The sequence below is a fragment of the Lemur catta genome, chromosome 3 (genome assembly GCF_020740605.2).
Source record: "Lemur catta isolate mLemCat1 chromosome 3, mLemCat1.pri, whole genome shotgun sequence".
Lineage (NCBI taxonomy): Eukaryota > Metazoa > Chordata > Mammalia > Primates > Lemuridae > Lemur > Lemur catta.
This window is the reverse complement of record NC_059130.1, coordinates 4,054,885-4,082,756: the sequence shown is the minus strand read 5'-3', so window position 1 is coordinate 4,082,756 and position 27,872 is coordinate 4,054,885. Positions and strand designations below refer to the sequence as shown.

The following is a 27,872-nucleotide window of genomic DNA, read 5'->3' as shown; positions in this document are numbered from 1 at the left end:
CATTTCCCTGCTGAATTTTTCTTGTACCTTTATGGAAAACCAATTGACGGTATATGTTTAAGTCTATAATACCATAAATACTTTATGGCAATTACACCACTTTGTAATGTTTGATATCTAGCAGAATTATGTCACTCTCCTTACTCTTTTACAGAGTTTTCCTGGCTACTCTTTTGTTTGTTTTAGCATTATTTTTGTATTGAGATATAATTCATATAACAAAAAATTTACCATTTTAAAGTATATACTTCATTGGTTTTTAGTATATTCACTATGTTGCACACCATCGCCACTATCTGAGTTTAGAACATTTTCATTGTCCACCAAAGAAACCTCATACCTGTTAGCAGCTAGTCCCAATTCCCCACTCTTCCCATCTCCTGGCAACCACGAATCTACTTTCTGTCTGCATGGATTTGCCTGTTCTGGACATTTCAAATTAATGGACTCATGCAATGTGTGGTCTTTTGTGTCTGGCTTCTCAGCATAATGTTTTCAAGGTTCACCCACACTGTAGTATGTGACAGTCCTGCCTTCCTTTTATGGCTGAATCGTATTGCCCTGTTTGGAGTTACCACCTTTGTCGATCCGTCTCTCAGTTGTGGTCCTTTGAATTGTTTCCAGTTTGGGGCTATTATTAGAGGGATGCCACTGTGAACATTCATGTGCTAGTTTTTGTGTGAACACATATTTTCAATTCTCTTGAATATACTTCTCTTGAGAAGTAGAATTTCTGGGTCACATAGTAACCCTATGTTTAACTTTTTGAGGAACTGCCAAATGGTTTTTCACAGGGGCTTCACCATTTTACATTTTTGCTAGCAGTGTACAATCTCTCCACATCCTCACCGACACCTGTGCTGTCTTTTTTATTTTGCCACCCTAGTAGGTGTGAAGTAGTATCTCCCTGTGGTGTTGACTTGCCTTCCCCTAATGGCCAATGATGTTGAGCGTCTTTTCATGTGCTTATTGGCCATTGGTATAACTGCTTTGGAGAAATGTCTATTTAAATCTTTGGTCAATTTTTAATTGTTTTCTTAATTATTGAGTTGTAGGGGTTATTTATGTATTTTGAATACTGGACCGTTATCAGTGTGAGATTTGCAAATATCTTCTTTCATTCTGTGGGTTGTCTTTTCTCTTTCTTGATAGTGTCCTTTGATGTACAAAAATTTTTAATTTTGCTGGGCACGGTGGCTCATGTCTGTAGTCCCGGCTACTCGGGAGGCTGAGGCAGGAGGATCGCTTGAGGCCAGATCTGGGCCATAGAGCGCTATGCTGGTCAATGTGGTGGCCTCCCAGGAGGGGCTGCCAGGTTGCCTAAGGAGGGGTGAAACAGCCCAGGTTGGAAATGCAGCAGGTCAAAAAAAATTTTAATTTTAATGAAGTCCAGCTTATCAATTTTGTTCTTGATTGCTTGTGCTTTTGGTTTCTCGGCCATTCTTGTACATTAATGTTTTTCATATAAACTTTGGAATCATATTATCTTGTTCTCAAACTTTTGTTGGTATTTTCAATGAGATAGATAGAATAATTTAGGGAGAATTGTGGTGTTCTTAAGAGGGAGCTTTCTATCAAAGAAGAATATGCCTTTCCATTTATACAAGTCCTTTCTATGTTCTTCAGGAGTGTTTTAAAGCTTGTTTCATACAGATCTCTTTCAACTTTGTCTTTTTTTTTTTGAGACAGAGTCTCACTCTGTTGCCCGGACTAGAGTGCCATGGCGTCAGCCTAGCTCACAGCAACCTCAAACTCCTGGGCTCAAGCCGGGCTCAAGCGATCCTCCTGCCTCATCCTCCCGAGTATCTGGGACTACAGGCGTGTAACACCATGCCAGGCTAATTTTTTCTATTTTTAGTAGAGACGGGGTCTCACTCTTGCTCAGGCTGGTCTGGAACTCCTGAGTTCAAGCGACCCTCTCTCCTCTCGGGCTCCCAGAGTGCTAGGATTAGAGGCATGAGCAACTGCGCCCAGCCTTCTTTCAACTTTTTATTAGGTTTACTTCTAGGTTTTAATCTTTTTATTATTTATAAATTACCCCAATGTTTAAATGTTGACAAGTAACAAATGTGTTTAAAATACTATATGAGCTATAGTATTGCAAACTATTTTATGGTCCAAATTCAGGCCAAGGTCAGATCTGCCACCTCAGATCTACTCCAGCTCTGATTTATAGAAAAAGAAACTGAAGTCTAGAGATGTTGAGTGATTTGCTCAAGGACACACAGCATGTAGATGGAAGGTAGAGATGTCATTGAAGCCTGACTCTGAATCCAGAATGCTGTCGTTTTATCAACCTCCATAAAATGTGTGACAGTCCAGGTAGACGGCAGATGTTCTCGCGTGTGTCGGGAACTTGCCTTTGCCTAGAAACTGACTTCACCTGTCAGAATAGAAATTAGACAAGAGTTAGAAAAAGAGGAACATTAAGACAATGGTGAAATGAGAGAAAGCAGAATTCAGACAGACAGACCAATGCACACACACCCCAGCCCTCAACCCTCCGGAGCTTCCTGCCCGGGAGCCGAAAGGGGGAGTGCGAGTTTCTCAGCCCGCAGGCAGGTGCTCTCAAAGGCCCCGCCGTCCTCCACTTCCTGAGGAGGCAGCGGCAGAACAAAGCCAGAAGAGACCCCTTTTCTCTTCCTCGTCCCAGCCCCGGCTGCCCCGGCCTCTGCCTCCCGGCCCCCCCCCTGGGAGAAAGGACAGGATGAAGTGGAAGGCGCTTGTCACCATGGCCACCCTGCAGGCACAGCTCCCAGTGACAGGTAGGGCGGCGATGTGTCGCCGGTGGCGGGGGACTTCTAGAGACTCTTTGTGAATGTGCACGGGGGGTAGTGGAGGGACGGCGAGGAGCTGGGGTCTCCCTCGCAGCCTGCCCTCCCCAGATCGAGGGGCTGCTGAGCTGGGAGGGGTCAGGGCCTGAGCTGGCATCAGTGCAGAGCCGGCTGCTCCAGGTGTTAATTCTTCCAGTGATAAAAAAGGAGAAAAGTCTGTGGAGGGGAAGGACGAGGAGGAAGGAAGCAGGAGAGCAGCTGAGGCAGGCCACGGGTAGAGAGACGGAGAGGGAGTGTGGGACAGAAGCTGGGTGGGATCGGGAAGTGTCAGCCAGGCCATTTTCATGCTGCGATGTTCCAGTCTCTGCGTCGGCTTTCACCCCCTGGCTGGCTCCGTCCCTCAGCCCCTTGCTTTCTGCTCCTGCCGACAAAGAATGTTTCGTGGGCCTGAAGGGAGCCTGGAGGCCCAGTCTTCCGTGGAGCCTTTGCCTCCTCGTGGCCCAAGGGTCCGCGCCTAGGCTCAGCCCTGTCATGGCTGCCCCCGTGCCCCGGCCCAGGGCTGCCCTGTGACGCAGCCATCCAGGGCTCGGTGACTCACCCGCCACCGTCCCCTCGGGCAGCTCTCTCCGAGCCAGAAAGCCGGTGACAGAGGGCAGAGGAGAGGATGTGCTCTGTTAAGCCTCCACCGTGAGCCACAACCGGCCACCAAGAGAACTTACTCCTGCCACCCTCCCGCGTGCGGAGCCTGGCCCCTCTGCAAGCCGTTAGCTTCCGTCATGTTTTCTAGCCCCAATAACGAGGAAGACAACAGGGGAAAAGAAGGCAAAGTGGACCCCTCCGGCATTGGGCATTTTTGCAAGAAACGGGACAGGCCGTGTTTGGATGTAAAGAAATGGGGAAGGTAGTCACAAACGATGTCCTCCCTCCACTTGACGGCTCACCTAAGTGTGGGAGTTTGTTCGGTGACAATGTCAGTGCTTGTGTTCCTCCCAGGGGGCACGGCACCGCCCTGGCCGGCACCTCGGGGTTCAAAGGACCGTGTAACTGCAGGGTTTGCTGCAAGATCGCAGCTCTGTTCTCAGAAAGGCCTGGCTGGCTATGAGTCACCCGGGGCTGTGGGCTCAGGGCACCAGAGCGAGGCCAGAACAGTCCGTCCTTGTGTGCAGGTACGGGAGGGTCCCTCACAGCCTGGGAATTTGGTGATTTCCGGGGAAAGAGCTGAGGGCAAGAGCTTCGGACTCTGGGCTGCAGGCTTGGGACCCTGCACCGGGGAGGTGATTTCCCCTTTCCGGGCCCTTACCTGCAGCCTCCTCGCTGGCCGTTTGTTTGCTAGGCGCAGGGCGAAGGCAGGGGCGAAGGGGAGTTAGGAAAAATGAGAGGCTGCTTGGGTGGTGGTGGCTGCGCAGCGTGGTAAGCAGAACCCCACCCAGCGGGCAAGATGGGGCCGAGCCCCGCGCCCACCAACGGGACAGGCAGAAAAGACGTTGCACTGACTGGATTTTTCACTTTCCAGTGCTCCTCACTTCGCCTCTGTGGAGACTGACATTTTGGCTATTTTTAGATAAGGCTAAATGATGAACATTTTCACATGTCCTAGCCCAGCAACAACACGCAGCAAGGCAAGGGGCGCTCAGAGGCCCCCACGCGGAGGGCCGCGATGGCACTTGTGGTGCCTGGGAGGACGCCCTCCCCAGCTTGCCCTGGCAGAAAGGCCGCCGGCAGACTGAGAGGCCAGTGTTCCCTCCTCTCTTGCTCAGTTAAGTAACTCGTCTCCTAAGCCCTTTAAAACATCTATTTTTCACTAAGCATTTTTCCAGTCGCGTGTCTTTGGAAATGCCCAGATCATGACGATCAATGGGGACCTCGTCTGTCCACAGAGGCAGGCCTCCCTGAGTGACAGTCTGCCAAGACGGCCAGCTGAGGCCAGAAGCAGCTAAGATGGCGCCGGGTGGTGGCACGGCTACGCTTTTGCCTGCAGACCCCTCAGCTCCTCATTGCCCCTAACGCTCCGTCCCGCGGCGGCCTAGAGTGTGCTTGGTGGTCCAGTGAGGAGATCGATGCAGCTCTGACATGCGGGCTCAGGAAACGCAGGACCCCCAGGGTTGTGAGTGGCCCTGCTTTTAGGTAGGCAGCTGGACGTGGTGCAGAGTGAGGCCAATCACAGATGGAATCCCAGCACTGCCACTTCCTATCTGTGCAACCTTAGGCAAGTTACTTAACCCCTCTGGGCCTCAGTTTTCTCCCCTCTAAAGAAAGGCCCGTAATACCCTCCTTGCAGAGATGGGAAGATGAGAAGTGATTGTAATGTGCCCAGTGCATAGTGGACAGCCAATAAATGGAAGCTGTATTTATTATTACCATTATTACATCTTGGACCATCTTCTTATTCTCAAAACCCGGAACGGGAGATGGAAACCCGTGGCTGAGATTCTTAATCTGCCCTCGACTGGGTTGTAAGGCAGCAGTGGCATTTTCTCCGCCTGTGAAATCCATTCGTCCCCCTTCTGATTGCCGGGCACACCCATCCCGCACAGAAACACGGCAGCGATCCCAGCGCTAGGACCAAAGCTTCATCCGGTCATAAGGTGACCATTGCAGCACCGCTTTAATTGTTTAAAGACACTTACTCTATAGGGGAGTATTTTCCCAAAGTGAAAACATGTCTGAGAAATATATATTATAATAATATGAATAGTCAAGGGGGAGGACATTAGAAACGAAATCCACCTGGTCATCGTTGGTTGGGGCGGCCAAGCGCATTCTGAAGCCGGGTGGTTGGTGTGGGCACTCAGTGACTGGGCATCTACATGCAAACCCCTGTAGCCCCAAATCTTTGCTAAAACTGCTTGGAGGGGAGCTGGAGGCAAGCTTTGGCGCAATGCAGTGCAAGTGTTTCGTCGATGGCGTTTTCACCATCAGCTTGTCTTGACCTCCAATGGCCTTGGCTCTGCTCATCCAAATGAGCTACATGATTTTTCTACCTTGGTGTGTCTCGGACTTGCTGCCCAGAGACCACGTGTGCAGCTGCCTAACACCCCCAGAAATAGCCCTGGGAAGCACTGGCCTAGGTGAATAACCACTGCTGTCTTCATTTAAAAATGCTTTTTGTTTTTGCTTTCGTTCTTTAAAAAATTATTTAATTTTTATTGGATACACACTTTTACTTCCTGAAGTCACCCAGCACCGTGTCTTGTGTTTTATTTAGAAGGGTCCGGGCACCATGAGGGAACTCTCTTGGATTAGAGTTGTCCAAATGTGTGCTTTTGGAATCCTTTTTCTCCCGAGCTGTATTTATCTATGAGTCTGCTAATTGATTTAATAAATGCCAGAAAGAGTTCAAAATAAATTTCTTAGCTCTGCTTGGGCAAAGGCTAGTTCTTATTAACTCTAAAGTGATAGTGTTAGTCAATTTGAGCAACATTCAGGCAATGTGGTTAAAAAGTAATGATGATTAAACCAGTCAGTTGACCTGTTAGTTGAAACAAAGTGATCACTTTAGTCACTGCATGGACATCGCGTATCTTCCAACCTAAAACATGACTCCAGGTTCCCTGGGGAACAGATGTCCCCATCTTGCTCCCAGCTGTGCCCCGGCATGTAGCACAGTACCTGGAGCAGAGTCAACATGCAATAAATATCAAGTATTTGTTGAATGAATTAAAAGTTGGGTGAATGAAGGAAATCTAGATGTTTCCATATGATTCAATTAACTTTAATGATCTATTTGGGGAGGATGTTGAATTGGCATTATTTGGACCTTTCCTCTAGAGAATTTAGTATGAAATGACGTACTTTAAAAACAAAACAAAAAACAGAAATTAAAGTGCAGACAGGGCACTTTGAGTGAATAGAATGATTCGAAATGAGTTGCAAGAATGGTTTAAGATATTGAAATTTTCCGGTTGGACCATATGAAATTTCCACTCTTAATTTTTTTAGACCTACAAAAGAGATAATTTCATCTGATTCAGCTAACATTATATCTAGAAATAAATAAATGTCTTCCTTTTTCTGATTTGGCTTTAACACTGGGGAAAAGCAGAAAATAAAGAAGGCTTTTACAGTTGGAGATCGTTAACTAATGAACTGATAAACTAATGAAAGGCCCCAAGGAGAAAAAGACTTTGTGGATTATAGTATAAATCACAGCATCCAATCACTCAGTTTCCTCAAACTATGTAAAGAAAAAAAAAAGCAGAATATCTAACCAGTATAGTTTGGTTTGATTTCGGTCGCTAGATAAATATTTCAGGTAGCTATCATTCCTTTCTTCTCTTAATTTGAGACATTTTAACAAAAATATCATAAAATCATTGAAAGAAGTTAAAATTTTCTTAAAATCCATAACAAGCCCTCCCGATAACTTCTTATTTTCACTTCTTTATATTCTATTCCAACTTTTTTTTATAAATGCATGATATCTTTAGATAGCTATTATCATAAAAAACAGTTTCATGTGCTTTTTTCTTACTATTTTATTATAAGCATGTTTTTTTCATGCTTACCCTCTGTGATTGTTTTTAATTGCTATGTAAGTTTTCATAGCGGATATGCATCATATTTTCTTCAGTATTTCTTATTTTGGCGCAGGTTGGGCGTACTTCTAATTTTTGTCGTTATAGCTAGTCCTGCAGGAGATTCTTTACATATGTATCTTTTGTTACTTCCTTGGGCAAATCCAGGACTGACAATTAAAAGAACAGGTTACAGTAAAAGAGCATGTCACAGGATACTCTAGATGTCTGTTGAAAACAATCCCATCGAGGGAGGAAAGTGTTTTTCTGTCTCTCTGTTACCACCTGCAAGTGTTGCGTCCTCTCTGGAGCAGGCAGTGGGGTGGAGGGACAGAGGAGCCTGTGGGGCCAGGCAGCTCTGCCCTAAGCCCCAGTTCCTCCAAGGCCTTTCCCCGTCGCGAGCGGCCCACCCCAGAGCCCCGTCCTTCCTCTGCAAGATGGCGGCTGTGCTGTCTGCCTCACGCAGGGTGCTGTGCAGTGGAGACACATCTGGAAGTGCCTACACACAAACAGTGCTTGGAAGGCCATAGCCATTAGCACGTGTGCCTCAGTTTCCCAATCTGTAAAATAGAAAGCATATCATTTCCCCAGTGCAATAAAAGAGGACCACAGAGTCACACTAAATTGCAGTGTAAACTTGCACAGCAATTTCTCTCTACGTTGTAGTTTTCTCATCTGTGAGACGAGAATTGATAAGAAGCTTGAAAACCCCTTGTAGCCACAAGATGCATTATGTGTGGTCTTGCAATTGCAAAGTTTTTAAGAACATTTAACTACCTGTCCCCCCCACCTACCTTACCTCACGGGTTATTGGCTCTCAGAATCTAGAACCTAAACTTCATTCTTCCCTCCTGCTCCCAATACATTTTTTATCTGGACTCCCACCTTATGACAGTATTTTTAACTATCCAGTGGGAGCCTCTGTTGTGAAAAATCCAAGACCAAAGTCCAGCATTTTCTAGCTCGTCCCTGATGCATGTGCGTGGGCTGCAGATTTATTGAGGGCCACACAGGGACTTTTGTTCGTGAGAACTGACTTGACCAGAAAGCAAATTGCTGCCCGAAGCAGGCAAATTGCAGTGGTGGAAACGTTAGGAGTTTTCACTGTCCTGTTTGCTCGCCTGTTATGATTTGTGCTACTTGGCAACTAAATTTCAGGCTCGAGGAGAAGAAAATAAATAGAAAGCATCAGGACAAGGACAGGCCGGGCCCTTGCCCAGTCGAGACTGCCATTCTCAGATTTTTATTTTGCAAGATGCCTGATGACGCCGTCCCTTAAGGGATCCTCGTGACCATGCGATGGCAAGTAGCAGAAAAAGCTCCAGGAATCTCTTCTTATAAATGAAGAAAATGAGACTCAGAGGTTTGGTGACTTGCCTAAGAGTACGACCAGGCCCCAAGCACAGTTCCTCTGAGCCCCAGTTTGGGGCACCCACCCTTGGCCGCCCCGTTGGCATCTTCACACCATCATACGCCCCCGATGACTAAATTCTGAACAGGCTGTTTAAGGTATTCCCCTTAGTAAGCACTTACTACTATTTTCCTCTCAGTTGTTGGGGTAAGAAATAATTATTTTGATGCTGAATGTCCTCATTTCATATATATTTTTTTCTGCTGAGTAGGAAATGCTGGCTTGTTAATGTAGAACTAGGGTTTTCTCTGACATATTACAGTTCTGAACTTACATTTTCTCCAAATCTGGTAAATACGTATTTTCCATTTTACTCTTAATAAATACCCCTGTTTTGGAGCTTTTCTTGAGAGGGATGGGCTCCACTTTGCGGTTGAGTCCATTCCTACATGTGCAGGTATATCCTCCCACCCCGACTTATGTGTAGGTACAAATAAAAATGTAAATTAAATCACATTTAAGGGACTTCAGCCCTAAATAATTTGCCAGTGATTAATCTGTTTGATGAGAATGTATTCTCATGTGGTGCGGAAGGTTATATGTGTATGAGATTTTCTGAAAGAATAGCACACCATTACACACAGACTCTGAGTTGTGGTTTGGTTTTTCACTAAATCCTCCAGGAGTGCGAGAGTTGTCTTTGAGTGACAAATGTCTGCCATCAGTTTGCAATTATTTACGTCAAATTTTAGGCTTGAGTCCGCTTGCGTCTGCCGAGGCTGGGCTCGGGTATTGACTGAAGCAAAGCAAACCACAGTAAGAAGGCTGCTGCCCAGAGCAAAATGCAAGAAGCATTACAGAGCCCAGGATGCGATACCTGTGACTCTCACTGTGGCCATCCCCAGAGGCGACTGGGAGGAGGGCTGGGGAGAGGGGAAATGTCCAGGAGCTTCAGCAGGACATTGGTGCTGGGCTGTAGATGCTGTTGCTTTTGCCAAACCATGGGGGTGGGGAAGGGGGCTCGGAGTGTAAACCCCACTGCCGTGTAGGGTTAAGCCAAGTCCTACTCCTCTCCCTCTCTGTATCTCACCAGTTCCCCACTACATAAATGGACTGGCTCTGAACTATAATGTGAATCACAGCCCCGAGTTGGGCCTGCCCTGTCGCCGTCCAGGCTGGTGCTGATGATGCAGAGTTGCAGGGAAGAGCTGTAATAAGGGAAAGGGCAGAACAGACAGGCTGGGGGAAGGGCGTGCAGGAGGCTGACTGGCCAGCGCAGCCTGCAGCAGAGAGCCAGGCGAATCCATCACGGGAATGGCCTCAGCCCAAGCGCTACGGGTGGTAGGCTGGTGTGGGCACTGGCAACATGCATGCCTGCGTGCGACTGCCTGGTGTGTGTTCTGATGGGCTGTAGGTGAATGTGCCCCAGTGTGCATGTGCTGCTATGTGTTTCTGTATGTGTTCTAGTGTGTGCCTATGCAGGCGTGTGTGGTCCATGTATATGCCCACTTATATGCTGACGGACGTGTGCCTGTGCCTGCGGGTATGTGTTTTTGTGGGCAGCAATGAGTGGTTTTGTGTGCATGGTGTGTGCATTTAATTGGAGTTTGGTGGCAGCAGGACAGCTCCATAGAAGGGAGGGCAAATGTCACTTAAGCTCAGAGCTGGCAATCTGGGTAGGTGAGTAGACGTCACTGAGCATATTCCAGGGATTCTATGGAGGAGGGGGACAAGAAAACTTCTGTCCCAATTGTACTGTCTGGGATCATGGAGAGGTGGGAGCAGCTTCTTCATGGCTGCGTAGACCTCGCAGGTTGGTCTGGCCTGAGTCCCCTCAGCGTTCTCCCGTCTCCCGAGCATGCCTTGTGTCATCCCTTCTCTGCACCTTCCTTCCTCCCAATTCCCCCGACTTGCAATGCACACTCGACACTACCTTTACCTGTGGAAACCTTCCCCACTCCTTAATTCTAAGCTCAGATGTGTGGGGATCTCACCCTCTGCTAACGTTGTTAATAGCGTTGAAGTGACAAAAGAAGGTGGAAAGTTGTCCTCAGAACTCGGGGTTAGGAAACCAACACAAATGGTTCCCCAGGATGAGCCATTCCCAGGGTGGGGAACAAATAGTTTCAGGAACACTTTCCTGTCAGCAAAAAATGTTACTAGCTCCCCAAATTCTCACTAGATCTTCCCAAAGTGGCCACCCTGTGTGATTTGGCTGAAATAGTCCAGATGAATTTGATGCTTTTCTTCCTTCGTGTCTTTAGAATAGACTGGCAAGAGATCCAATAAGGTGGCTCCTGGTGACCCACTCTGGCCATCAAGATAGTTGCTAGAACCTGTAGACCAATAGTTATTTTTAATACCTGATTATTTAAACCATCTGGCCGGCCACTCAACTCAACAGTGAGTAAATATTGACCAACTACCTCTCCTGTGCCTCGAGTCAAACAAACAGTCCTGTGGATGGTTGGAACCCCCCAGCCTACGGACAAAGCCAATGTCTTGGAGGTGAGCATTGAGTGATCGCGAGCCCATAAGTAAAAGAAAGCTCCTCTCGTCCCGGAAATCATGTTCTCAAATTTTGCAAAAAAGTCTGAATTTGCCTTCAGGCTCACTTCTTTTCATCATTTTGTGGCCCTGTGCTAATTTCCGTGCTGAGTTTAATAGCAAAAGAAGTGTATTTGGGGGGTTACCACCCAGGACAGTTTTGAGTTAGGCTAGAGAGCGTCGGAAACTCTCTTTTGATTTCTTCAGAGTAGAGAGCAATCTTTGTCTTTTCTCCCACTTAACTATCAATGCTTCAAAGCCCGGACCTATATAAAATACACAAATGCTTTCTGGACAAAATGAATCTTGTCCGTTTTCTTTGGGTTTCAGTGGGAACAATAAAGATCGAGCTACAAAAGGTTGGCAAAGAGGATTATTCTTTTTCTTTCTATTAAGCATAGAGGCTTCAAAAGAACAGCTCGGAAAGTCAAATAATTGTATCCACCACCGCTCACCCATCCATCTCCCTGCTGACCTGGCCTGTGAAATCCCTTTTAAAAACTTGGCTAGCTTTCACCTGACCATTGCAAATGCTGTATTGTTAAATGTTCCCATCTATAATTCCATGAGGGAGGCTGCTATAAAGCAAACTCCTTCCGTTTCAACGGAGCATCTCATCAGGGAATAGCTCTTTGGGGTGGGAGTCGTGGGGTGCCTCTAATTTTCAAAGCTTTGTGATCTCACGTTGGAGAGAGAGCTACTTGGAAACCAGAAATGGACAGTGAATAGAGTTACAGCCACAAGTTCTTGCAGTTCAAAGGGGCCAGCTGGTGGGGAGGACTTGGAAGGGAAGATTTAGGGAGCACTTTTTGATCTTCATGACAATTTCTTGATGTCGTTGGTTTGGAAAACACATCTTTTGTTTCTAACTATGCCTCTAAACACAAAGTCTCAGACTGGAAGCTGATCTAATTCCTGTTTTGATTTCAGATTGTATCTTCCTCAGAAAATTCCCTCAGCCATTTTGAAGAGCATAAAATGGCGTCTATACTCCAAGGGACAGGGGGAGGATTTGCTATTTAGTGGTTTTTAAATTTGGAGTTGGACATGTTCTAGCAGCATTCAAACCTGGAGTAATTTCAATAAGAAAAGAAATCCAATAGGCCAATCATCTAAAATTCAGTGTTGAATGATGACCAAAGGAAAACAATATTGAGTTGCTGGGCTTTTCTATGGGGTCAGAAAAGAGGCCTGGTTTGCTTGGTTCTGGATGGTTTCCCTGGAGAGTCCCTTCAAACCCGTGATCTTTCTCCACCAAATTTGACCCTGGGTCATCACCTCGCTCTCCCGTTACCTCTATTCCTTCTTTTTGAAGGTTAAAAAAATCCTTTCCAAGGGAATATACAATAAGTCATATTTAATGGGATTCTGAATTATATGAATTTGAAATAGTATGATACAAAAATTTAAAAGGTCTCAGTTTGTGTGTAGTTTTCAAAATAATGAAACTCTAATTTTACATTTATTTCTATGAGAAATTAATCAGAATTTTGCAAAGTCTTCGGGAATGTACCTCTCATGTAAGTGTAACTACCGTGTAGTCAGAAGTGACCAGTGGTAACGTCATGATTAGGCCGGGTGGAGGTTAGGGACGCGGCCGCTGGCTCTTACCTTCAGCGATAAGAGTAGTAGACAACACCTCTCTGGGAAGATTTTCTGTGATCAGAGTGGGGCTGGGCCAATATGTCAGAATCACAGCATATTTGAGATGAAAAGGGTCATAGACACCTTCAAGTTCCACTTCTGGATTTTGCCAGGGTAGAAATGATGGCCCAGGAGATCAAGAAACCAGCCAAACAGATCAGGAAGCTGCCACATGGTAAGCATGTGGCAGAGTCAGCACTTGAACCCAGGACTTTTGACTCTTGCCCTAGCCCTCTGTCCTCTGTGCCACCCGGCCGCCCTGTTGTAAGTAAATGGCGCTTCTGGAGCTGGCCGTGTGGGTTTCAGGTGTGTGTGACGAGGCCCCATATTGGAATGGCAACCACAGAAGAGCTGCAGGTGGCTGGTTCCCGTTGGCTCAGCCTGCCTGCCCATGAGGCCCTGGTGGTGGCAGACCCGCCACCTCCACTGGCCGGAGGATGGCCTTCAATTGTTTCCGGGGTTGCAAAAGGCATCGAGTCATCCCTGCAGTGAGGACACGCCCCAGACAGCTGTCCACCCTGCTGAAGAGCCTCCCTTGGTTTCCCTCCACTCCAGCTGTTACAGGCCAAGTGGCCAATGTCCTTAGATATTTTTGCCCTGTAGTGCCGTAGGCCCCGATCTGCCTGCCCACAGAGCAAGGGGCTGCGGGAGGGCGAGGGGCGGCCCTTGTGCCCTGCCGCACAGAGCTGCTCCCTCGTGGCTTTCTGGAGAAGATGAAGGTGGCATTCCCCCGGAATCCTTTCAGGAACAAAGCAGGCGGCTGGTCAGGCAGAAAGAAAGCTATAAACACACATGCCTGCAAACACACATAAGTGCATATAGCCAGACTGCTTTTTGTTTATATAGATGTTCAATAAGTTTAATGAGTGCCCAAAATACCATATTAATATATCTAGGTTTAGAAAATGTCTTATATGCAAGTTATACCTCGAAAAAGCAGTTTTTTAAAAAAGAAATTGTCAGCCACATACAAGGGGACCTTCCCTCTCTAGGGGAGCCCCTTAGAAAGTTTTGTGCAAGAAAATATTATAACAACATTTAAATCTACTTAGGAGAATGTTATTTAAAGAAAAGCTAGAGTAAAGTCTTCAGTATTATGAGAACTCGTTTTCTAATTTAGTTGTTTTCATGAGTGTGAATTTTCATTTGTTGGATTTCTGTAGAATTGACAGATATATTAAATTTTCCTAAAGAGAGACATGCCCAGATTTTCCTGTCAGTTGCTTACCAAAGGGTGAGATCCCTAAGCGTAGGCAGGATGGATCTCTAGGTCTTGGAAGAGTTTCCTTAAAGGACTTTCTATAAAGCCCATTCTAAGTAGGATCCCCACCCTCCTACCCTGGTGGCCCATTAACGACAAGGAGGGACAGAAAAAGCCTGTTTGTGCTGGTAAATCAATGGCATCTCCGATTCTCTGCTGAGACTAGCCAGGACCACAGTGACTGTGAGAGTGGTGACCCTCTCTAGGCTCCGGCAGCCAACTTGCCTCTAATAGCGATAGGGTGTCGTGTTAGGCTAAGCTAGTTGGGGACAGAAGACTAAAACCACTTAGAGAGAAACAAGGAGCTTTCCTATCAGTGAAGAGGGTGTGTTTTAATAATACCTTTCATTGTCAGAAATATTGTCAGAGATAGAAATAAAATACAGAGTATAGCCGTGCATGAATTCATTCTAAATGTATTTTCTGAGCAAGCACTATTATACCGCACATGCCGCTGGGTGGTCCATCACAATTGCTGCTCTTAAAGAACTCACATTTCTGGAGGAGACTAAGCCTGACACTTGTTGGGGGGGGGGCTCATGCTATGTGTTGTTTACACGTGTGAGGTCCGCCAATCCTGTAGCACTTTTATTGATGTGCCCATTTTACAGGTGGGGCACTGAGCCCCAGAGGTGCGTGGCTGGCAGGAACAGACTGGCCTTTGGCCCCAGGCAGCCTGGGCCCGCCATGAGCCACACTGCCTCTTGGTGGGGGGCGTACACAGCACTCGAAGGGCCCAGAAGGAGGGGTCTGCCTGGTGCTTGGTCTGTCTGATATTTGCCATAGACTTTGAGGAGGGAGTTGAGGTTTATTTGGCACGTGGAGGAGGGAGTTAGGAAGGGCAGGTCTGGTGGCGGGAACAGAATGTGCTCCCCCAGGAGACCAGGAAATGCCAGCTGTGGCTCTCTGTCTCCCCTACCCCCTCCCTGAATGTCACGGCCCACCCTCAGGATGGTTCTGAGAGGAAGAGGCTGGGGCACCGCTCACTGGTGGCCCTCGGCACGCTGATACAGAGGCCACCCCTCTTCCGGGCCAGCTCCTGACCTGCCTCCGCCGGGCCAGCTCCCAGGAAGACCTGTTGCCACCCTTCCTCATCCCGAGGAGCTGGCCCCTAAAGAACTCATTCCCCGCAGTTCCTATCAAAGGCGCTGTTTCCCAAACTGTGCTCTGCAAGACGGTAATGCTGTACTGCAGAAAGGGAGCACACATTTTGGAAACTCGAGCAAGCTCACTGCAGAAGGGTTTTGTTTGTTGTTGGTGAGCTGCAGGACTTTGCTAAAGCTCCTGTCTGCAAATGTGCATCACACAGTCCGGGGGCCGGGAGGGAGATGTGGTTACGTAATACTGTGCAGACTGATTTCTCCCCATTTGGCATTCGGTTTTCAGGGAACACCTGTTAAATGGCTGCAGGAATACGGTGCCAGGGTCTCACAGGGGGTTCTAAGGAGGCCGGGCTGCAGGAGTAAAGGGAGGCATCGCGGGGAGGGAGGATTTAATGCAAGAGGAGGGGAAGACACCCAGGAAGGGGAACCTGTGTGATCAAGGGCAGGGCCACAGCCTGAGGACAGACGCGCCAGGCGAGGGCCTCCTAGGCTCTGTTCCTTTGGACGCCCCAACCCGCAGGAGCAGACACAGCTGCTGCCCCTTGTGTGGCAGCGCTGAGGCACCTGCTCCACAGTTTCTTAGAATTTGCAGCATGACAAAGCTCCACTTGTTAACAGTGGCAGCTAGCCCGACATGCTCCCCTTACCGACTTCCTTCCCTCTCCTGCCTCCCTCCCCTACTGCATCAGTTCCCTAGAGTTGCTGTGATGAAGCACCACAGACTGGGTGGCTTAAAAAACAGAAATTTATTATCTCTTAGTTCTGGAGGCTAATTTTTTGTAGAGATGGGGTCTTGCTATATTGCCCAGGCTGGTCTCAAAATCCTGGCCTCAAGCGACCCTCCCACCTCATTCTCCCAAAGTACTGGGACTACAGGCGTGAGCTACCATGCCCGGCTACGACACCCTTTTAACGATGGTCCCTTGGAGGTACAGAGAGATTGTGAAATTTCCCTAGCACCATGTAGGAAGTCCCTTGAAAAAATCCTGATTTGAGTCAACACTGTAATTTTTTACTTAAACACAAGAATATGCTTCTCAGCTTCTCCTAAGACTATCCGGAGATGTCGTTTCTATGGTGGCTCCAGTTGTTTGTTTTGGATGCTGATTGCCGTCCCCCGTGCTGAGGCTTGACGGGGAAAGGAAAGGGTGTGTTCAGGTGTTTGCAGGGGGCTTTGGCATCAGGCGTCACCGAGGCAAGGACACTTCCCGTTCACTGCACGGACATTCGTGTCCAGCTCGGGTTGTTTCTCAGGCCCCCGCTGACATGGCTGGCACAGACGCAGAGCCGGCTCTGCCCCCCTGCTGGGTGGAAGGGGGAATACGTGCGTGTCAGGGCGGGGGGTGCCCCCCATCGGGAGCACCGGGGTTGCCCTTTAGGAAACATCGCCGGCACATTCTGCAGTCTCGAAATGAGTCTGAGCGGTAATCCAAGCAGCAGGGCTGTTCCGGGTTTCACAGTCTGCCTGCTTCAGGCCCCCTCTGTCCCCGTTCCAGCCCTGCCATCTCGGTCCGCAGAGCCACGGTCCGAACTGGCAGAGGGACCCTGACAGGCGGAGAAGCCGCGGTGGCAGCTGTGGCCGGCCCCACCTGCCTTCCGCGTGGTCGCCTTGGCTGGCGAGGGAGGAACACACAAAGTAGTTTTTCCAGGTCACAGCTGCCAGGGCTTCCACCTGTGGCGCGGGTGGTTCCGGTTCAGTCCTGTGTCAACAAGGGCTTCAGACGTGCTGTCCCTGGGAGAGATGGCAGGAATCAGCCGTTTTTCTCCGTAGCTTTCGGTAGTCAGTGGGCGTTTGAGAAACTGGTTTAGGGTTCAGCCCTGACTTGCAAGACTGTGTGTTTTAGTTAAGAGGAAATTTTAGTGCTAGTGAGACCTGCTTGTTTACAAAACAGATGTATAGGCCGGGACTAGGGGGCCTAGGGGTGACCTCGGTTTTCTCTGCCATTGCAGGAAGCTGTGGGGTGCGTGTGAGAGAGGTGAGGGGTGCGGAGGGAGGGAGAGGATTAGGAGGCAGGGAAGGAGCAGGAAGATGTGTTAAAAGCATATTCATGGGAAAGAATATATACTTCCGGGATGCTTTGCCTTTCTTCGTCAGCAAGCGGTATCTCTGGGCAGCTCTGGACGTGGGCGTGGCGGGGTGAGAGGAGGATGCGTTGACCGGGAGGGGCACTGCTTTCACTCTGCTGCCACACGGCCCCCTGCTGTAGGTGGCCACTGCCAGGTTCGTGTGCTCAGCCAGGAGCCCAGCTAAGGCCCAGCTGATCCTGGAGAAAGGACCTGCAGAGTGAGGAGGTACAGTCTTCATTTATTCCAGTGTCCATCCCCTGTTGCCAACTGTGCCATGTACCTTGAACTTCCATCTCTAATGACATTGATCACCGGCTTAAGCACGCCTGGTGTTGTCACATGCAGTCCCATCCGTAGCTCATTCGCGCCTATGACAACCCCACAAGGTCAGCCTTGGCACTCTATTTTGTGGGTGAGAACATCTACACGACTAAGAGATTCATCTTGGGACTTACAGCTAGTAAGTGGTGCAGCCCAGGTTTGGATCCCAAGTCCCCTTCCAGGGTCCTCACTGTGTGTAGTTCCACCACTATGACAGCTGCAGGGAGACGGGCCATTAGAGGACGGGCTTACGGTCCTGGATGTTGAGGCCGGACCTGAGTCTCTCCTCCAGGGGAGGGAGGCCACACTTCTCCCCATAAGGTTGTCGGACAGACTGCCTCAGTCCCTCCCTAGGGCACAGTGACCACCGCCAAGCCACCTGCAGCCAGCATCTCCTGCCAGCACCATTTGCCCAGGTCCCTCCCACCAATGTGTGGTGACTGGGGCGGATGCCGTTAGCCGGGGGCTGCATGCAACACCTCCCGGACGCTCTGAACGGGGTCTGGGAGCAGTTGGTCCTAGGAAGGACCTGTCCTCTGGCCAAGTGGTTATAGTAGCTGGTTATATACGTGTAACTAGCTGATTATAGTTAATGTGTAATGTAGTCTGTCTCTCCTGCAGGGAGGACTGTTTCTCAGACTCTTTTCCATCTTCTTGGCATTGCTCCTCCACCCCCAGCTTAGAAGCCTCTGCAGCCCAAACCAGGCGGTAGGAACACCTCCCTTCACGGAGCTCCTGATGCCGTCACCGTCTGCCCCTCCCAACTGATGGTTAAGAGCACAGGTTCCAGGCCACACATACGACCTTCAGTGCCTTTCAGCTGCATGTCTTGGGGCTCTCTGCAACTCGGGCTCCTTATCTCTATAATATGGATAATATTATCAACCTCAAAGGGATTTTTGTGAGGAACAAGCTTTAAAATGAATGAGAAGCATTAATATTGGGCTTGGCACCCAGCACCCGAACACTCAACATCTGCTGGCTAGTAAGATTGTCGTACTGTGTTATTGTTGGTAGCTGACCCATGTCATCTTCCAACTTTTGTGTTATTAATTAACTTTTCATGTGGCTGCACTTTGCTTTTTCAGCTGAAGGATTCTTGAGGACCCCGATATTTATTTATTTGTGTCCCCTGTACAGCTGAAGTATTTACCACTGGGCTCTCTCAGATGATAAGCCTGTGGCTAAGCAGTGGTCAGCACACTCTCCAAAGGATCCGAGAGTAAATATTTTAGGCTTTACGGGCCATACAGTTTCTATCCCAACTGCTCCACTCTGCTGGGGTAGTACCAGAGCAGCTACAGACGATACGTAAACAAATGGACATGGAGATGTTCCAATAAAACTTTATTTATAAAAACAGGCAGCCCCATGTATTTGGCCCGTGGGCTGTATTTTGCCAGCCCCTGGGGATCAGAAGTCAGATGGCTGGGTCCAAATCTACCTCCTCTGCTTCATACTCCCAGTTCTCCATCTCTGCGTGAGAGGAGGCCCCGTCAGTAAGCATCTGCCCCCTTCTGCCTGTTCCTACTCCCCAGCACCGGGGAGACACCTGAGGTCCCTCCGCAGGCAGCCACACTGCTGGGGTGGGTGGTTGGCCTCAGTGAGCAGAGAGCACAGAGGCCAAGCTAAAACCCAAACATGACAGACGTCTGTCGAGGGTTAGTAACCCTCTCGCTCAAGTGAAATGGAAAACCAAATGTGATTTAGCTAGCCTGAGTGATAAAAGCGTTTGTTATTATTCTCTGATTTGCTCTGCTCGTGGAGAGTTTAGTCACAGGGGTTTCTATTCTCGGGAACTCACAGCACATCACAATACACAGTTCATTTGTCCTCAAAATAATTCTGCTCGTAACGAGGTGTGGAGGGCAGTTATGAGAAACCATGTGTTTTAGAATTGCTGCGAGCACTTTGAGATCATCAGATAAAAGCCAATAAGCAACACAGACGTGTACGGGCCACCTCTCTAATTCATACTAGAAGCTCTGGTTGTAATCAAAGAATGGCATATTCTGTTTTAAACTTTTTTATAACCTTTGAAATTATGTCTGTTTTGGAAGTAAAAATCCAGCATCCTGTTAAGGGATGATGAAAATGGGCTAGAATTAAAGAGCAACACGAGTCTGGATAAAAGTGGCAAGAATTATTGTAGGACGTAAAGTGTTGGGTAATGTCAAGAATTCATTGCTTGGAAAATGCAAAGCTGCAGCATAAATGTTGTCTGCCTAATCATCCTAAGCATGCTCATTTTAATGGGATGTATTGTCCTCTTAGAAGCAATAATTTTTCCTTTGGGTCATGAGTAAAATAACTTGGGTTCAATGTTTCCATTTTATGATATAAAGAATATTTCTCCAGTGCCGCATAAGAAATAGAATATCACCCAGGAGAAGCTTTACATAGGCAACAATAATGTGGGGAACTCTAATAAAGATAACCCCATGCAGGGGAGACCCTCTGTGTGTGATTGTCATCGGGTGAGCAGTTAGATCATGCTTTGTGGTTTTGCCAAGTGCTTTTACGTAACTGACTGCATGAAAAATCCACAGCCCTGTGGAAATGTGTGGGTATAGCCCCCTTTTACTGATGGAGAACTAAAGCTTAAAGAAGGTAAGCGATTTGCTCCAACTGCTCATCCGTAGAGCTGGAATTTGAACTCCACACTTCTGGATCCAAATCCCAGCTCTCCCTGTGCACAGTTACATGTGGGCAGGTTGTGCAGATGTGGCCCGGAGGGAGGGGGTGCGGGGGAGTGAGTGTGAGTAACCTTTTAGGAAGGAATACCCTGCACTAAAATTTGTACCAGAGCTTCCATTATTACACACGCTTTTCGTTTTCTGTTTGTTTTCCTCTTAGAGGTTAAATTTTCCGTTCCTGATTTTAACCCAAAGAAAGGCTAAGTAAATTCCAGGGGCCACTCTTTAAAAAGGCAAACTGGAAAAAATACACAATGCCCACTCTCTTGCCTAACAGGACGTCACTCTCAGTCATGGCTAGATCTGTACAGTTTAACCCTGGCAACAATTTCCCAGAAATAAAACAACTACTTTTTCTGATCTTTGGTAGTCTGCAGCTGGGTCAAGTCCCTCCTGATTAAACGCTTGGAGCAGGGTTTCTCCACCTCTGCACCGTAACATTTGTGGCTGGATAATTCCCTGCTGGGGGGGTTGTCCTGTGCATTGTAGGATGTCAGCAGTATCCTTGACCTCTACTCACTGATGCCAGTGGCACCTCTCAAGTTGGGACAGCCCAAAATGTCTTTAGACATTGTCAAATGTCACCTGGGGACAAAATCTACCCCTGGTTGAAAACCAGTGGATTGGAGTCATCATTTTTGTTGGTCAATCACTCAGTGATGATTAGGCCATGATGGACAATTCAGGCTGACTTTGTTTCGGTCATTAAATTGACCAGGAGGCTGGCAGTGGACCCATTCCTAAGCCCTTTCCTCAACATTAGCTGCAGTGACAGCCTCTTGGCGCCGTGTGAGCAGGGCTTTTGGAATGGTTCTTCTCAAGGACAGCCGTAAACCATGGAAAGCAACCATTTGACTTTGGGTGTTCCCAGTTTGCAAGTGACTCCTATATCTTCCATCTGCGTTTCTGTCTAGATGGTGGGGTTGAGGAAGGTCAGTTTCGGGAGAAAGTGGGAAAAGCCTAGATTTATGAAGCAATCAGACCTAAATTTTGGCTTTATCACTACCTGGCTGTGTGACCTCAGGCAAGCTCCTTGACCTCTCTGAAACTGTCTTCTTCTATATAAAATGAAGATAACTCGAGCTGCCTTGAAAGGCTGTTGAGAAATGAAAGGCAATGCATGTAAAGGGCCCGGAGGAAGCTAGGCCCACAGCAGCACAGCATGATTGACTGAGCAGATAGGTAGAAGCCAAATGCTGTGCCCGAGCTACCTCCACGGGGAAGGCCAGTGGCCACGCCTGTGTGTGGCTGATCTCAAGGGCCCAGTGACCCCAGAGCGCGTGCTCATTCCAGTGCCCTTGAGGCCCCCCCCGACCCGGCCTCGCCCCAGTGTTCCTCTGACGCTTGAGGGACCGAGCACTTCAGAACAGAAGGTTGGGAAGCTGTGGGTACAGGTAGAAAGACGCCAAGGCACTGTTGGTTTTAGCACTGATGTCACCTGGGGTGTGAAAAGCAACCAGGTTCCCTGAGCCACAGAGAGAGAGAAATGTGCACAGGTGGGCAGCCCCCCATCCGAGTGGTGCAATGGAAGCCGCTGCCTGCGGCCAGGCCTGCAGCACACCTAAAGGGCAGGAGACCGCAAGACCAAGCGCAGGCGCCACGGCCCGTCTGCAGCAGGGTCTGTAGCAGGCACCAGGGACAAAGGGCCAGACCCTCAGGAAACTGTGGCCAGGACAGCTCGAGCTCAAACCATGAAGGAGGCTTTTTTTGGCCTCTTTGTGTTCGCCCCGGGGCATCACGGAATCTGTGCTTGGCAGGGAACCCTGGAGGTCCCCTTCACCTCAACTGTTCCTCACTGGCCTGAGAAAGGCGGTCGCAGAATGGCAAAGCTGGCGGCTGAGCCGGAAGGACGTTGTCGGTAGAATTCAGGTCATGGGTGGGGCTGAGTGCCCCTTAAGGAGAGAGTTCTGAGTTTGTTCTAGTTGAGAGTCTGTGATTCTAGATCTGGCCCCCGGGACTGACTGTCAGCCCAGTGCTCTTTCTGCTGGGCCAGGCTGCCTCTCTCATTCTACGTCTTATTTTAACTCCTACTGTTTCCAAATCAAATACCAACAACAGTGACAACGGTTCGTGTCCTTAGTTATCTAATGCTGCCCCTAAAAGTAGTAATTTACCACTGAGAAAGCCTTCCTGGCCTCATTTTACTAAAGAAAACAAGAACTAAGCAAAAGGGGACCTAGAAGTCAGCAATTCCACTGCATCCTATCTAGAATGAATGGACCTTATTTTCTGCTTTTAGAACCTAAAACACATGCACTTTAAAAGATGATATTTATCATATTTTACAAGGTCAAAGCATATTTACTGCAGAAATCTTGGAAAAGAGGGAAAAGAACAAAAAGAAAAACAATCATTTTTAAAAATATTACCCCTGAAGACTCATTAGTATGTGTGTGCCTATCCTTCTAGACTTGGCCATGTGCATTTAATTTTGTGACTGTTCTTTTCATATAACAATAAATCGTGGCCATCTTTCCCTGTCATAAAATGTGTCTCTACATAGATTTTAGTGCCTGTGGAATGCCATAATTTATTTTGCCACTGCTTTTAGTCAGACATTTAGATGGCTTCACATTTTGACGCATTATGAACAGCGTCGCTATGGACATCCCTGTGCGCACATCTGTGCCCACATTCGTGGTTATTTCCTTGCAGTACACGCCTGGCAGTAAAGGTGCTGTGTCTCCCCTCACTGTCTGTGGCCCTGCTCCCCGGGGCCTGCCTCTGGTGCCTTTGTGGGCCCAAATTTTGCATCCTCCTTCTCTGCTGTGAAGATTCTTGAACTCCAGCCTAATGACATCATCAGCCTGTCTGCATCGGATGGAGCTCTTGTGTGTGACATGGTGACATCATACCCCCCAGCCTGCTCTGCAACAGACAGAGCTGAGGACCATTTAGGAACAGTCCTCGCAATTCTAATGACCCGGGTCCTTGTTTAGCCTTCCTGTCTTGCCTGGCTGTGTCCCGGCTATGTGCCTCCAGCCCTTGCCCACCTCTCAGCCCCACCCAGGAGGCCCAGCTTGCCCGTTGGCCTTGCTGATTTCTGCCTTAGCCCAGCCCATCTGAGATCCAGCTGCTTCCTGTAGGTTCTTTCTTCCACAGTAGAAAGAGTCAGACTCTGCATGGGATGGAGCATGTTTCAAGGCCAGAGACATATACAACCTTATCCTTGCTTCAGGACTTGGCAGAAAACTACTGCTTTTGAGCAGACCTCTACCCAGGCGGGTTCAAGTGCTGACCCAAAGTCACAGGGTTCCAGCGATTCTAGCAGACCCAAGCTAGGTACAGCCGTCGGATAGTTGGAGGTAACTTCAAGGTCATCTCATCCAAGCTCTCTTCCAGCAGAGCTAACACTCAACAGCATCTTTGGTGGGTGGAGATCCAGGCTTCTGGGAACTCTTCTGTGATGAGCAACTCACTACCTGACTACCTCCAGCGTCATTCCACAATTCTGGCCATGCAAAATGAACAAACACACAAAAACCACCACTAATGCCATTCATTCACTTATTTATTCAACAAATATTTATTGAGTATCTCCTATATGCAAGGAACAGTAGATGAAGAAACTGAGGCTAAGAGAGGTTATGCAACATATCCTAGACCACACAGCTAGTAAGTAGTCAATCAGGACTTAAACACAGGACTATCTCACCCCAAAGTCTGCAATACTAACCACCATGTTGTTGGAAACTTTTTCTTACACTGGACTTTGAAAGTTCCTCTAGGATAGTACCAGACGTCTACTGAAATCTTTCGGGTGGCTGCCTGGGCCACCAGCCCTCCCCTCCTTGGGATCTACTTCCCACCCCGTGTGAGTGGAGGGTCCAGCACTGCTCCTGGGACACGAGATCTGAGTGGGAAGAGAACCAAGTCCAGCCCAACCGGGGCAGGTCATCTGGCCTCTCTGGACCCCAGACTTCTGTGCCGCAGAATAAGGCCCTGGGCTTGGTCTCTAACCCTCCTTCCAGCTCTGAAAGCCACCGATGAGTCCATGATCCGATGTAATCATTACCTCATCTTTGGGTTTTAATAAGACCTTCATGTTCTTTTTTTTATAAATAATTTTTTAATTAAGCAAAAACTTAAGTAGTCACATATTGTGGTGGAGACAAACTTCAGAGATTTGGTTCATACAAGTTACTAAATCAACAAACAACAATGACAACAACTCTCATAAAAAATTCAGAATCTGGAGTTGCTATAATGTATTTTCTAAAATGTCCAGTATTCAACAAAATAATTATGAGACTGTAGAGAAATAAGAAAGTGTAACCTATACTCAGAGAAAAGAGGAGTCAATCAAAACTGTCCCTCAGTGTTCCTCTATGTTTATTTTAACAGAGACTCCAGTTGCTATTGTAAATGGCAGCACAGAGAAAAGGAGCCACATCTGAAGAATTAAAGTATGATGCCAGGGGCTCAACAAATAGAGAGTCTCAACAGAGAAATTCAAAGTATAACCAAAAACCAAACAGAAATTCTAGAATTAAAAAGTAAAACAACTGAAAGAAAAAATTCACCAGAAGGGAACTTGCTGTTCTTCAGTAAACATTTCTCTGTACCCAGCACTTACAGGAGATACAAAACGCAAAGCAAAGCACCTGCCCTCTGAGAAACATGATTCAGCCTTTTTGATACTTGAGACAATCCAGTGACATGGACAGTGTGAAGCCGCAGTGCAAAGTACAACTAGGAAATTGCAAGAGGAAGACCCCGTACCTTTGAATGGTGCTGCTCAATATTGCGCCTCCCCCACCTGTTTTCGCATCGGACCCTCAGAGCAGCCCCGGGAGGTCGCCAGGGTGAGGAAATTATCTCCATATCACACATGGGAAAACGGCAGCCCAGTGAGCTCTGTGGTTTCTCCCAAGGTCCTGCTCACACCAGTGTAGTGTAGCCACCATATTTATTGACCCCAAATCCTCTGCCAACCCAACACAGTCTCTAGAACATTCCAATTACCTGGCCGTTCTTCATTCAGGAGACCATCTGACCCTTTCGAAAAAAATGAAAGAACTTGTTGGCAGAGGTTTTGCTGAACTGGCCCTGGGGATTCCAACTTGCTTGGAGCTATTTACACAGATGTCAAAAGACTCTTGGGAAATCATGTTTTATTTACCAGCCACCTCCATCCCCCGCCCCCTTCGTCCTCTACAAGTCACTCCTGACCCAGTTATCCCTCTGCGGGTTCTGCTCTCCTTATAACTCTGGGGGTGCAGCCCAGACCTCCCTAGCATAGCCCCATACTCTGTCCTCACTTTGCAGCCTTGGGGGCCCCCACAGCTGAGCCCCGGGAAGAAGGTCCAGGGTCCCTGAGGCTGCACCTGCAGACACAACAGATTCTGCAAAAGTAAGAGCATCTCAGTGTCACCGGTCTCTGGTGGCGTTCTGCTGATTCTGTGCCTGGTATTTACCAAGCACCAGGGTAAGTGCTTGGTAAATACTTCCTGGAGTTAATGCTTCTAGATACGTAAGACTAGCAGACACCCACCTATGGAACAGACCTCTAGAACAGGAAGAATCTTGAAATTAAGAAGCCAGCTTCTGGTTCTGGGCTCTGCTGCTAACTAGCTGGGGGGCCTTGGGCACATCTCTTGGTGCCTCTGGTCCTGTTTTCTTCTGTACATTACGGAGGGTTTAGACAGAAATGATCAGTAAGATGCCTTCTAGCCAGACTGCCAAGGTTCAAATCCCAGCTCTGCCACATGCCAGCTGTGTGATGTTGGACGAGCTACTTTACTTCTCCTAAGCTTCAGCATCCCTATCTGTAAAATGGGCACAATAACATCTATCTCATATGGCTTTTGTGAGGATCCAAAGATGCAACAGGGCCTGGCCCAGGGACAGCGCCCAGCTAAGTGACTGTTTCTAATATGCTGATGCTTATTCTGTGAAGCAGAAAGAGGATGGATGGAGAAGGAAAGGGGAAGAAAGGGAGGAGAAAAATTAAGGGAAATGGGGCAAAATAGGGAGTGGAGAAAGGCAGGAAAAATTTGAAGGTGGCAACTGGAATTATTTTCACCTGCCCAAAAGTAGAATGCTAAGTAGGGACTCCTCCCCTCCCTCTCTGCCCCCAGCAGACTCCATGCCCCCCACGAGGCCTCCTGTACCTGTGGGGCATGTTCCTCCAGGCTGACAGGACTGGGGGCAGGAAAGGTGCCTGCTCAGCCTCCCTCCCCCACGCCCACCACCCCAGGGATCCCTCTGAGCTGACGAGTGGTTTCCCACCTCCAGCTGGGGAGAACTGTCAGTTCAGGAAGGAGGTTTTGGGGATGAAGTGTCTCCCGTCTGGGGCTAACTTGGGCTGGGGAGGTTGTTTATGATTTGAAGCTGAGGACGGCAGCCTAGGTGACGTGACTGAGAGGAAAATTCCCCTCCCCGCTAGGTAGGAGGCTTCACAGAAGCTCACCAGCCTGTTGTTTTCTTTCTTTCTTTTTGTTCCTTTGTGCACACATCAGCTTCTCAATTTCACAAGCTGTTGCCTCCCTTTATCTCTGAAAGCAGTAGAAGGTGTTGGACTCACAAGAACAGGGAACAGCCAACGAGGGGAGGATGGGGGGAGAAGCGGGGTCTCCCGGTGGCTTCCTGCTGCAGGGTTGAGCCTTTCCCTGATGAAGAGGCCCAACGCCAACCCTTGCGTGCCTCTCCGGTCACTCCCGGTCCTTCACAACGGTGAAATGCAAACATTCTGTAATACTGACAGGCCAGTCTTGTGCCTAAGGCAATTTTATAGTATAGACTTCTACTTCTTCCAGCTTTTTGTGTGTGTGGTAAAATACACACAACATAAAATTTACCATCTTAACCATTTTTAAGAGTACAGTTCGGTGGTATCAGGTACATTCATATTGCTGTGCAACCATCACCACGACCCGTCTCTAGAATTCTTTTCATCTTGTGAAACTGAAACTCTGTACCCATTAAACCATAACCCTCCCGTTCCGCTCCCCCACCCTTGGCAACCACCATTCTACTTTCTGTCTCTATGATCTGGACTACTTTAAGTACCTCATGCAAGTGGAATCATACCATATTTGTCCTTCTGTGACTGCCTTATTTCACTTAGCATAGTGTCCTCAGGGTTCATCCGTGTTGTAGCAGGTGTCAGAATTTCCTTCCTCTTGAAGGCTGAATGATATTCCATCGTGTGTGTGTAACACGTTCGGTTTATCCATCCCTCCGTCCATGGACACTTGGGTTGCCTTCATCTTTTAGCTGCTGTGAATGATGCCGCTATGACCAAGAGTGTATAAAGATCTCTTAGAGACACTATATTCAATTATTTTTAATACCCAGAAGTAGACTTGCTGGATCATACGACAGTTCTAGTTGAAATCTGCTGAGGACCCGTCACACTGTTCTCCACCATGGTGGCACCATTTTGCATTCCCACCAACAGTGCACCACGGTCCAGTTTCTCCACATCCTCACCAACATCTGTTATTTTCTGTTTTTTTGACAGTAACCACTCGAATCGGTGTGAGGTGATCTAAAATTTTTAAGAAGGAATAAATGCCAAAACAAGGATGTCAGAAATTGTAAATATAGAATAAAATATGCTCCTTTATTTTATTTGTATTTTTTAGAGATA

At 48.0% G+C, this 27,872-nt stretch overlaps 1 protein-coding gene across 3 annotated transcripts in view; it reads left to right on the top strand.

The window, feature by feature from the left end:
• CD247 (CD247 molecule) overlaps positions 1–27,872 on the top strand; it is a 79,820-nt gene that overhangs the window by 2,970 nt on the left and 48,978 nt on the right. For 2 of the 3 annotated variants that reach the window (XM_045546626.1, XM_045546625.1), the window contains exon 1: positions 2,541–2,765. The exons of the other annotated variant lie outside the window; for it this stretch is intronic. In XM_045546626.1, coding sequence (XP_045402582.1) covers positions 2,708–2,765 — 58 coding nt within the window. In that variant the 5' untranslated portion in view covers positions 2,541–2,707. Of the gene's footprint in view, positions 1–2,540; positions 2,766–27,872 lie in introns of those variants that run through there. 3 annotated transcript variants of the gene reach the window in all.